At 38.7% G+C, this 11,515-nt stretch overlaps 1 protein-coding gene across 2 annotated transcripts; it reads left to right on the forward strand.

Annotated features, from left to right (window-relative positions):
- The first annotated feature begins 2,399 nt into the window (after positions 1–2,399).
- b4galt4 (UDP-Gal:betaGlcNAc beta 1,4- galactosyltransferase, polypeptide 4) lies at positions 2,400–10,574 on the forward strand. 2 transcript variants are annotated; one of them, XR_003880363.1, is made up of 7 exons: positions 2,400–2,744; positions 6,816–7,048; positions 7,261–7,448; positions 8,361–8,483; positions 8,581–8,685; positions 8,786–9,019; positions 9,527–10,574. XR_003880363.1 is itself a non-coding variant. In XM_029769953.1 (6 exons), exons 1-6 carry the CDS (start codon positions 2,462–2,464, stop codon positions 8,919–8,921), a joined length of 1,068 nt encoding a protein of 355 aa, XP_029625813.1. In that variant the 5' UTR covers positions 2,400–2,461; the 3' UTR covers positions 8,922–10,568. The 2 variants fall into 2 exon arrangements, 1 of the variants encoding a protein (XP_029625813.1); XM_029769953.1 differs by having other exon boundaries at positions 8,786–10,568.
- Positions 10,575–11,515: the final 941 nt, after the last annotated feature.

An 11,515-nucleotide genomic window follows, 5' to 3' on the forward strand; every position in this document is an offset into this window, starting at 1 on the left:
ATCAATAGAACGGCTAGCTTCTTCCTTTTTTTGTCACGACTTCGCATGGACATGCCAAAATAAATGATCCAATTCTTATTCCAGTCACAGGAAAGTTCTTATATCTTGAACAAATAAAAACAGTAATAGTAATGACTAAACGTGTTTTTTCCCCCAATCTTTCTGAAGTTTAGTGCGGCGCTCGGTAAAAAAAAAAGCATCTGTTCAAGCAGCTAACCAGCTAAAGTTAGCCAAGCTCGCTAGTTGACGTGCTGATCCCACCTCTATTTTGTAACGAACCTGTAAGGCCACGGAAACTCGCACGCCTATTGATTTTATAATTTTTACTAACTACTATGGTAATTTAAACATCTGACAACATGCTGCCTTTCTCCACCATGCCAACTTTTTCAGTCACCAATTAATCAATAAACAGTGGAATTAAGTAATGGTAATGTGACAGAATTCAGAGCGTGCGCAGATTCAAAATCTGCAAGTGTATTTTTGATTCACAGCAGAATATTCAAACTCGTAAATGGTTTATAAAAAATTCTTAAAATTATCCTTACAAATCTTATTAAATGAATTCAAATGTAAAGTTACAAGTTTGTGATCGTTGCTAAATTTTTCACGCATTATGATACAAGCTTGCAAAATTAAATGACACATTTGCCAATTGTGCTTGCAACCACGAAATTCTATATAGAAACTCAGGTAGTTCTGTCGTCATTATAATCCCATATCCCCTTTATGTCACCTGTGGTGCCGTGTTCAAAACACCTGGGAACTCGGAATTATCTGCCTTCCGACTGGTAAATCGATTTGAACGGTCATCCAACTCGGAATTACAAATCTTTCTAGAACTCCGACTTTCCGACCTGAAGATCACCGATTTGACCACGTATTTTTCCGAGTTCCCAGTTGTTTGAACCTGGTCCAAACGCTCATATCCTTCCACGTACGGTGTTTGCGAAAGTAGTAGCCAGCCAGGATCCAGCCCAAAACAACATCAGAACTCGAGGCATCTCACAGGCAAGACATCTTCCTTCTCCAAGGAAAAAGTATTTGTCGTTAAAAACGGCAAAGGCTTTGTAAACTTTAACTTGTATTTTGGGATTTAATTTCTACCTTGATAGCTATCTGACACAATGGTCGCAGTAGCTGTTAGCTGGCTAACTAACTACAATGCTATTTGCATTGGATAACGGTACACTTCACGAGCTACTTACTGCTAGCTAGTTAGCAACCTACTTGCTAGCCTCTTGGTTGCATAACACTAGCCATTTGTCATCTTCTAAAGTATGTGTTACTGTTCAGAGTGTGCAAATCAGGTGAACGTAGTATTTAATTTTGCGTGGTGCTTAATCAACTCTTTCCAACTTTGACCACCCAAAAATATGTCGGCACCAATCTAGTCAATGTTAGCTAGCTACAGCCAGTTTGAGTAACATTGAATGTGTAGCAGGCAGCATTCAAAAGACAAATACATTCACTCACTGTCACTACAGTTGGGCAGAAGGCTACTGGCTATGTCATGTTTCAATTCCACAATACCTAATAGGTAGCTAGCTAACAAGTTAGCTGCTAATTTGTTAAATTACCATTTTACATCAACTGGTTGTTTTTTGTCATGGGTCTGTTCTTTAGTCATTTTAGCTAGTCTAAACACAGTTTAGATTAGGATTATAGGTATCCCATTTTGGTTACGTGAAGAGAAGGAGAAATAAGAACAACTTGGGAATGTGATGTGTTTAAGCTAAAAACACACAAAAACAGTCTACAGTTACAGCCTAGGATTACTATCCAGGACATCCATGAATTGTGTGCATTGAAAGACAATGGCTTGAAGCTGTGTCAACAACATGAAACCAAAGAGCAAACAGGTATGAGTGAAGAGGAAAAGAGAATCGTTCCACTTCAGTTACTTTTCATTTTGGGTGGCGGGAGTATATAGATTAAACACCACAGTGAGTGTACAGCCAAGGTAAAGTAGCCTACTGTGAATTCTGTTGTCGCATAGGCCTAGCCTCTGTCACAGGCATTCACTGAAGCCTGGGTGCCCAAGGCTAGTTGTGGCATAATGCCCTGGTGGAATGCTATAAATGCAAGTAGGTAGTGTTGATGAAAATGTAAGTATTTCTTAATTCGGGTACCACGTGCAGAAGAATTGAGTTCCTTTTAAGTGACCCACCTTCATTCACATGCAACTGGCTTTTCTCTGAATTTAAACTTTGCACCAGTGGAAAATCAACAAAATAATTCAAAGTAGGTCTAATGCTTTTTTTTTTTTTTTTTTTTTTTTTTTACATTAGTGACAATGATTATGAAACTTCCCCAGAATGTTGTGTCATCATGGGATGTGTGATCAGAGGTCCTGGTGCTCTCTACCCGGTTATTCCGCCTGTGGCTGCTGCAGAGAACCAAGACTGAAGCCTACCACATTTTGGGGGATTTGACACTGAACATCTACAACTGAGAAACCATGGGAGTCTGTCCTGCTGTGTCCATGTTTTTCCGGAAGTGCAAGTATATGATACTGTTGTTGCTCTCCGTCTCCGTCTTGGCTTGGTACGCCACTTTTGCCGGTGAAACAGTGAAAGCAATTCAGGAAACCCTTTTACCAGAGCAAACGCTTGCTGATAATACTGAGGTCCTGAGTGGGGGAGAAGAAAACTTGTGGAGATCAGTGACACAGGTCTTCTCCAATCCTCTCCCTGACACCTCACCGCCAAAACAAAGCTGTCCTGAGAAATCGCCACTGCTCCGTAAGTACAGACTCAGAGTATCCACAGATGTAATTGTAAGCTTGATACAAGCCTTTCTATAAACTACATACCGATGATGCCATGTTAGTGTATAATTCCTTGTAAAGAACGATGATAATGCCATGTTACTATATCATTCCTTTTAAAGAACATTATGTACGGTGTGGCTTAATGTGGAGAGAATAACATTGGTAATCAAGTAAATACTTTAATGTTTTATGTAGGGATTGTGTAACAAGCATTTGTTACTCCTAAACACTGCTAGGCAATGGCTCATTTTGATTATTTTCACATATTGTAGCAATCTGTGATAATCTCATTCCAAGTCTGGTGGACCAACACGTCAAATTTGGCCTTGGTTATTCAATACTGAGAGCCATGAGAATCACCCGGCATGTAGGCATTGGCTTAATCATCTCCTACAACACTACCCCTAACAGGCTGACTACACCGCTCGCGTCACGTGCGCGAGCATTGCAAAATAAATGTAGAAATCTATATTATTCAATTATTGCACCCACACTGCTCGTGCGCGCCAACGAGTGTCTGCGTTGCCAAGGACTAAAATAGAACTCCTTTCTATTTCTGACGCAGATCGCTCTGCAAGTCCTGCCTCTCCCATCTCCTCATTGGTTTATAGAAGCAGGTACCTACGTGCCATCTCCTCATTGGTTATACCCACGTGGGTGACTGAAAGACAAACGAGGTCGGTGGCGGTAATGCACCTAATTTATGATAGTTGCCAATCGCAATATAAAGTCCAGAGAAGAAAAAGCCTATAAGGAAGAGAGATAACTAGAAATTATTCAGTTGACCATTTTATGTGTGGATTAATTGTCGGAGTAGAGGACTTTGTGCATTTCAGGTAAAATAACAACTCAATGTTTATATCCCTGGACAAATTAGCTAGCTACAGCAAGCTAGCTAAATAGGACAAATTAGCTAGCAAGTGCAGGCTAGCTGAATTGCTATAAAGGTTTAATGCTTTTCCACCTGTCCCCAAATTAATGTAATTGGTTCAGCGTTTTTGATATTTTAACCTGCGTGTCGTGATCGCGTTTGGTGTGGGGGACAAAATTAATTTATACACGATGGCGCACGCGCAGCCAGTTTGGGTTCCGTGTAACCCTCCTTGTACTCTAGCACACCACAAGCACAGAACCAAGCCTCAGTCGTGTGATTTGCCAAAATTATATGATGACAAGTACTGTACTAAGTTGGTCACTCCCATATAATTATATGGCCACTCCCATTAAGGCTAAATTTGAGTGGTTGATATCCAAGTCTATATGCACTGTGCGCAATAGCTTGGGGATGCGGTAACAATTGGCATGTAGCCGACATACAACGGCTCCTTGTTGACAGGAAGTGTACAGCTGTTGTATTGAGTGATTCCATACGAAACCAGGACAAAAAAAGACAATTGCTTTTTGGATTTTTACTAGATTTAATCCATAGACATTTTTGGAAGAAGGTTTGTTGACATGCATTTGACATTTGTATCTAAAAGCATAATTGAGAAATAATTAAAGTTGATATATTTATGAGACGTGGACTTAACCGAGGCCACTTAAGACTCCGTAATGTTTCATAGATTGGTGGTATATGAAGCTTTACTGCTTGCTCTGTAATATGAGTAGGATTCTGAATTCAATAACAATTTTCTTACATTAATTTATGAATATTAAAAAATATAAACATGAATTTTGAAAAAGAAAATGATTTCCCCAATTTGTTGAATATATTGTTGAACAAAAGATACTCTACGGCCATATCAAAGTTCCAGGGTGAGATCTCTGGACTATTTTATACAGAGAAATTGGCGTAGTATACAATGTAACCAATCACAGCCCTCCTGTTACTTGTATCATTACACATCATACAAATCACCAGCATAGGGTGACCATTTTGAATCCATTTTCACATTCACTCTGTTGGTGATGCGTACAAATTGGATCATAACTCTAAAAGTAAGGTGGGTAAGGCCCACATGTCATAAATATGCCAACTTGGATTTAAAAGAATGTATTATTATTCTGCTTTTAGATACAAATGTCAACAATCCTTCCTTCAAAGGACCATTCTATAGATTAAATCTTGTGACAATCCCCCAAATCATTGTCTTTTTTTGTCCAGGTTTCATATGGAATCAATCTATAGGCCGACACCTATGGGATGCAGATTGCACAGCATTACAGTGGGTTTCCATAAACACATTCAAGTTTGAAGACAGTTTGTGTTTGTCAGTGGCCCAAACAAAATGCGCTCAGACGTGTTTGTAATCATCTGTCCATACCAGGGCTCTCCAACCCTGTTCCTGGAGAGCTAAACTCCTGTGGGTTTTCGCTCCAACCCCAGTTGTGTGTTACATTAGGGTTGGAGTGAACCTAGAGGACGGTAGCGCTCCAGGAACAGCCCTGGTCCAGACTATATTTTTTAACCTTTATTTAACTAGGAATGATTTGCAGTTCATAATATTTAGATCCTTTTTTTAGGAAACTAGTGCCATGTAAAAATATTGCTATGGAGTTGATTGATTAAAGCACAGATAATGAATTTGTCCAGAAGGCTTTACTATTTGGTTTCTGTATTTTCATTATTAGAGGTCGACCGATTATGATTTTTCAAGGCCGATATCGATTATTGGAGGACCAAAAAAAGCCGATACTGTTTAATCGGATGATTTTTATATATATATTTGTAATAATGACAATTACAACAATACTGAATGAACAATGAACACTTATTTTAACTTAATATAATACATAAAGAAAATAAATGTATTCCAAAATAAATAATGAAACATGTTCAATTTGGTTTAAATAATGCAAAAACAAAGTGTTGGAGAAGAAAGTAAAAGTGCAATATGTGCCATGTAAAAAGGCTAACGTTTAAGTTCCTTGCTCAGAACATATGAAAGCTGGTGGTTCCTTTTAACATGAGTCTTCAATATTCCCAGTTAAGAAGTTTTAGGTTGTAGTTATTATAGGACTATTTCTCTCTATACCATTTGTATTTCATATACCTTTGACTATTGGATGTTCTTATAGACACTTTAGTATTGCCAGCCTAATCTCGGGAGTTGAGTTGAAGTCATAAACAATGCTGTGCATCAATCATTGCTAAGAGCTGCTGGCAAATGCAGTAAAGTGCTGTTTGAATGAATGCTAACGAGCCTGCTGCTGCCTACCACCGCTCAGTCAGACTGCTCTATCAAATCATATACTTAATTATAATAAAAACAAACAGAAATGCGAGCCTTTGGTCATTAATATGGTCGAATCCGGAAACTATCATTTAAAAAACAAAACGTTTATTCTTTCAGTGAAATACGGAACCGTTCCATATTTTATCGAACGGGTGGCATTCCTAAGTCTAAATATTGCTGTTACGTTGCACAACCTTCAATGTTTTGTCATAATTATGTAAAATTCTGGCAAATTAATTACGGTCTTTGTTGGGAAGAAATTGTCTTCACACAGTTCGCAACGAGCCAGGCGGCCCAAACTGCTGCATATACCCTGACTCTGCTTGCACTGAATGCAAGAGAAGTGACACAATTTCCCTAGTTTATATTGCCTGCTAACATACATTTATTTTAATTACATATGCCGGTTTAAGAAAATGTACTTGTGTATTGATTTTAAGAAAGGCATTGATGTTTATGGTTAGGTACATTTGTGCAAAGATTGTGCTTTTTTTGCAAATGCGCTTTTGTTAAATCATCACCCGTTTGGCGAAGTTGGAGGCTGTGGTTCGATGATAAATTAACAGGCACCGCATTGATTATATGCAATGCAGAACAAGCTAGTTAACCTGGTAATATCATCAACCATGTGTAGTTAACTAGTGATTATGTTAAGATTGTTTTTTATAAAATAAGTTTAATGCTAGCTAGCAACTTACTTTGGCTCCTTGACGCCACAAGGTCCTTTTGATGCTGCACTCACGTAACAGGTTGTCAGCGTGCCATGCAGTCTCCTCGTGGATTGCAATGTAATCAGCCATAATCGGCCAAGCCGATTAATTGGTCGGCCTCTATTCGTTATGCCTACTATTGTCTATCTACAGAGGGAGCCCTAAACCTCACATTTGAGGACTCTCTAACGCTGAAGGAGGTGGAGAGTGAGAACAGTGGAGTGGCTGAGGGCCAATACCAGCCTCCAGACTGCCTCGCCCAGCAGAGTGTGGCTATCCTCATTCCCCATCGTAACCGGGAGAAACACCTCCTTTACCTCCTGCATCACCTGCATCCCTTCCTTCAGAGGCAGCAGCTGCACTACAGCATCTACGTCATCCACCAGGTATTTCTCTCATGATGTGTAGTAATAGTAAATTATGTCAGTTTCACTAATAATTTGTGAGTGAATTTAAATTTGTATAACCGTTTCATGACGAGTATTTAAATGTTCAACATGTTTCACTTGACTGGAGAATATTGATGGAGGAAAGTGCTGCACTGATTTTGAGCCTGAAATGAAATTGATGTTTGTAGTTGATTTGTTTGTTTTGACAGGCTGGAGAGGTGACGTTTAACCGTGCCAAGCTACTTAATGTTGGGTACTTGGAGGCACTCAAGGACTACGATTGGGATTGCTTCGTTTTTCATGATGTGGATCTGGTTCCAGAGAACGACTACAACCTATACAAGTGTGACCAACAGCCCAAACACTTAGTGGTCGGCAGGAACGCCACAGGGTACAAGTAAGTTTCTCAACTCATATCCACCTAAATCTAAAAGCAGGTAAATGTCTATATGCCATCAAAACAGCATCCATGCTTTTGTATGACAAAGTGATGTTGCCGCTATCAATATAAGTATTCATTACCAAGTCCAAAGATAAACATTTCAGTTACCGTGATTTCCGGACTATTAAGCGCACCTGAATATAAGCCGCACCCACTGAATTTTAAAAAAAGTATTATTTTGAACATAAATAAGCCGCACATGTCTATAAGCCGCAGGTGCCTACCGATACATTGAAACAAATTAACTTTACACAGGCTTTAACAAACACGGCTTGTAACAAAAATAAATAGGCTTTAACGAAACACGGCTTGTAACAAAAAATAAGAAATTAGCAGTAAGCTTTAGTTGTCTTTTTGCACTGAGTCAATTCCTCACGCTGCTGTTTCCAACGTCTTATCGACTCATTAAGACCAAGCTCCCGTGCAGCAGCTCTATTTCCTTTTCCAACAGCCAGATCAATCGCCTTCAACTTGAAAGCTGCATCATATGCATTTCTCCGTGTCTTTGCCATGATGAGGGTGACAAAATGACTACCGTAATCAGAATGATGGCAAGTTTGAGAGCACTTGATTTAATCTAAACAGTAAACAAAAAAAGTTGTTTGACCTTAACCCATTCGGCAATTTCATTGGTCTAATGAAAGCTTCATGCCGCCAAAAAACTGAACACGTCACAGAATGTGTTTTTTTTGGGGGGGGGGGGAATAGAAAGTGGGAAAAATCCATATATTAGCCGCGTCATTGTTTAAGCCGCGGGGTTCAAAGCCTGGGAAAAAAGTTGCGGCTTATAGTCCGGAATTTACGGTATTAATTGTGTTCTGGGGATAGGTCTGTAATGTCTTGTTTTTTGTCTTTTTGCTGTCGAAGATTGCGATACAAAGGGTACTTTGGAGGGGTGACGGCCATGACGAAGGACCAGTTTCACAAAGTTAACGGCTTTTCAAACACTTACTGGGGATGGGGTGGGGAGGATGATGACCTTCGCATAAGGTGAGACCACTGCTAAATGTTGGACCTCTCTCCATATCTGTCATTACATCTTAGTCAATACGGAATGTTATTGATTGATTTAATTTGTATCTGGTAGGGTGGAGCTCCAGAAAATGGAAATTATACGCCCCCCCCCTCTCATAGCACGCTATACCATGGTATTTCATAAAAGAGATAGCGGCAACGAAATCAATAAAGACAGGTGAGTCACGGTGGACACATCAATAATAAATAGCTTGCTGTATTCTAAATATTATTAGTCGTTGAATTCACTTCATTCTGAAATAATTTCTCCTTCACAGGATGCGCTTGCTAGGACGGACACCTAAAGTCTGGAGAAAGGATGGCCTTAACACCTGCTCCTACAGTACTCTATCAGTTGAGAGGTCGCCTCTGTACATTAATGTCACCGTTGACATTGGCGAACCAATGCACTGAGGCTTCAGAGCACCTCTCTTTGTTTACCGCAGTGTGTACAGGATTATTGATCTGGTATGTCCATGCCTACATGTTACTTACCAGAGGGTCGCAAACAGGTTAGTGGCAGTAGCTTTTGACCATAATTCATGTGATCTACTCAGTTTTCACTGTAAACCATTCCAAGCAGGGCATGTAAAATTTCTAGGTACACATAATGTAAGTCTGGAAGCCCTATACAGTCAAACCTGGTGACCAGGTTCTAGGGGTGAGAGTAAGACCAAACTATATATTTTTGTCTACAAGATAGCATTATTTGATTTGTCCTAGACTTAAAGGGGCAATCTGCAATTGCTACATTCATTTTTGGACTTATAAATGAATGACATTTATCCATTGATTCTTGAAGAATGTAACTTATAAATGCCTAATGAGCTTAGTTCAACTGTTGTACCCCATCAGAACCCAAAATATATAAGCTTATTTTATGCCAATGTTTTTAAACATTGTACATGTAAATAAACACTGTATAGCCTCAAAACATGCTTAAAACTATAATTTTGATATCTTGGATGGTCAGTACTTTGCTCTGCCGATTTTAATTTGAATGTTTTACATTTCTCCAGGCCCGTCACTCAGCTTTTTGCCAAAACAGAGTCAGGTGTGGCGCTTTGTTGTTTCAACTAAGGATTTTCCCGCTAAGGTGTGTTGTTACTTGATTGTTTCAACAAGTTATATGTATTCGAATATAGTATGTTGTCGTGTTTTTGATTCTAAAGAATCCTGGGTGTTAGACCTGGATTTGGTCATTTCTTAAAATCTCTTGTCAAATGAAAATGGGAACGAAGAATTGCTCTCAATTCATTCCTATTTGATGAATGTAGTAGCTAATATGGGACACAAGGGACTCATTTACATATATTGATCATTCTCACATGGTCCCATGTTTATGAAAGTATGTTACATTAAGATGAATTGTAATTTTTATGAAATCTTGTTACAATATTACAGTGTAGATGGCTTCATTTTATACACTTATCACAAGTTTGATATTTTGGATCAACATTTTGGATATGCTTATTCAAGATTTGTGAAGTAACTCATACAGATGTCAAATATGTAATATTGTATGATACTTTCTGTTGCCTTAAAGCTGCAATATGTAACTTTTTGGGCCACTTGACCACATTCAAATAGAAATGTGTGTTTATAGATCTGTCATTCGCATTGAAAGCAAGTCTTAAGAAGCGGCAGATCTGCTCTGTGTGCAATTTGTATGCTTCCTGTTCTTAAGTTTCGTTTTGTCTTTTACTTTTGGTTTTGTACACCAGCTGAAATTACAATATTTTTGGTTAAGGAAAATATATTTCACAGTGGTTTAGATGTACAATGATTCTCTACACTATACTTTGATTGCATAATTTCAGTTTGTGACTAAACAAATTATTAGAATTTTTGCAAACAGGAAATAGCGGAGTGATTTCTTCATAGTGCATATTTAAATAATACATTTTTAATAGAACCAGAGGTCTACTTTGTTTGTTATTGCTGATTCATAGTTCCTTGTGGGTTGTCCCATTTAGGCTGTTATGAACCACACACTCCCTTTATATGTGACACCTTTTTGATAGGCATAAACCAAGAATACATTCTATTTTAAAAATGTTATCCAATGAAATAGGACTATTGTGTGTTTTTATATATATATATATATATATATTTTTTTTTTTACTATTTTCTACATTGTAGAATAATCGTGAAGACATCAAAACTATGAAATAACACGTATGGAATCATGTACTAACCAAAAAAGTGTTCAACAAATCAAAATGTATTTTATATTTGAAATTCTTCAAAGTAGCCACCCTTTTGCCTTGCACACTTTTGGCATTCTCTCAACCAGCTTCACCTGGAATGTTTTTTCCAACAGTCTTGAAGGATTTTCTACATATGCTGAGCACTTGTTTGCTGCTTTTTCTTCACTCTCCGGTCCAACTCATCCCAAATCATCTCAATTGGGTTGAGGTTGTGTGATTGTTGAGGCCAGATCATCTGATGTAGCACTTCATCATTCTCCTTCTTGGTCAAATAGACCTTACACAGCCTGGATGTGTGTTGGGTCATTGTCCTGTTGAAAAACAAATGATAGTCCCACTAAGCTCAAACCAGATGGGATGGTGCATCGCTGCAGAATGCTGTGGTAGCCATGCTGGTTAAGTGTGCCTTGAATTCTAAATAAATCACTGACAGCAAAGCACCATCACACCTCCTCTTCCATGCTTCACGGTGGGAACAACATACAGAGATCATCCGTTCACCTACTTTGCGTCTCACAAAGACACGGTGGCTGGAACCAAAAATCGCAAATTTGGACTCATCAGACCAAAGAACTGATTTCGACTGGTCTAATGTCCATTGCTCGTGTTTCTTGGCCCAAGCAAGTCTCTTCTTCTTATTGGTGTCCTTTAGTAGTGGTTTCTTTGCAGCAATTCGACCATGAAGGCCTGATTCACGTAATCTCCTCTGAACAGTTGATGTTGAGATGTGTCTGTTACTTGATCTCTGAAGGATTTATTTGGGCTGCAATTTCTGAGGCTGGTAACTCTAAAGAACTT

This window comes from Salmo trutta, chromosome 12 (assembly GCF_901001165.1).
Source record: "Salmo trutta chromosome 12, fSalTru1.1, whole genome shotgun sequence".
NCBI lineage: Eukaryota > Metazoa > Chordata > Actinopteri > Salmoniformes > Salmonidae > Salmo > Salmo trutta.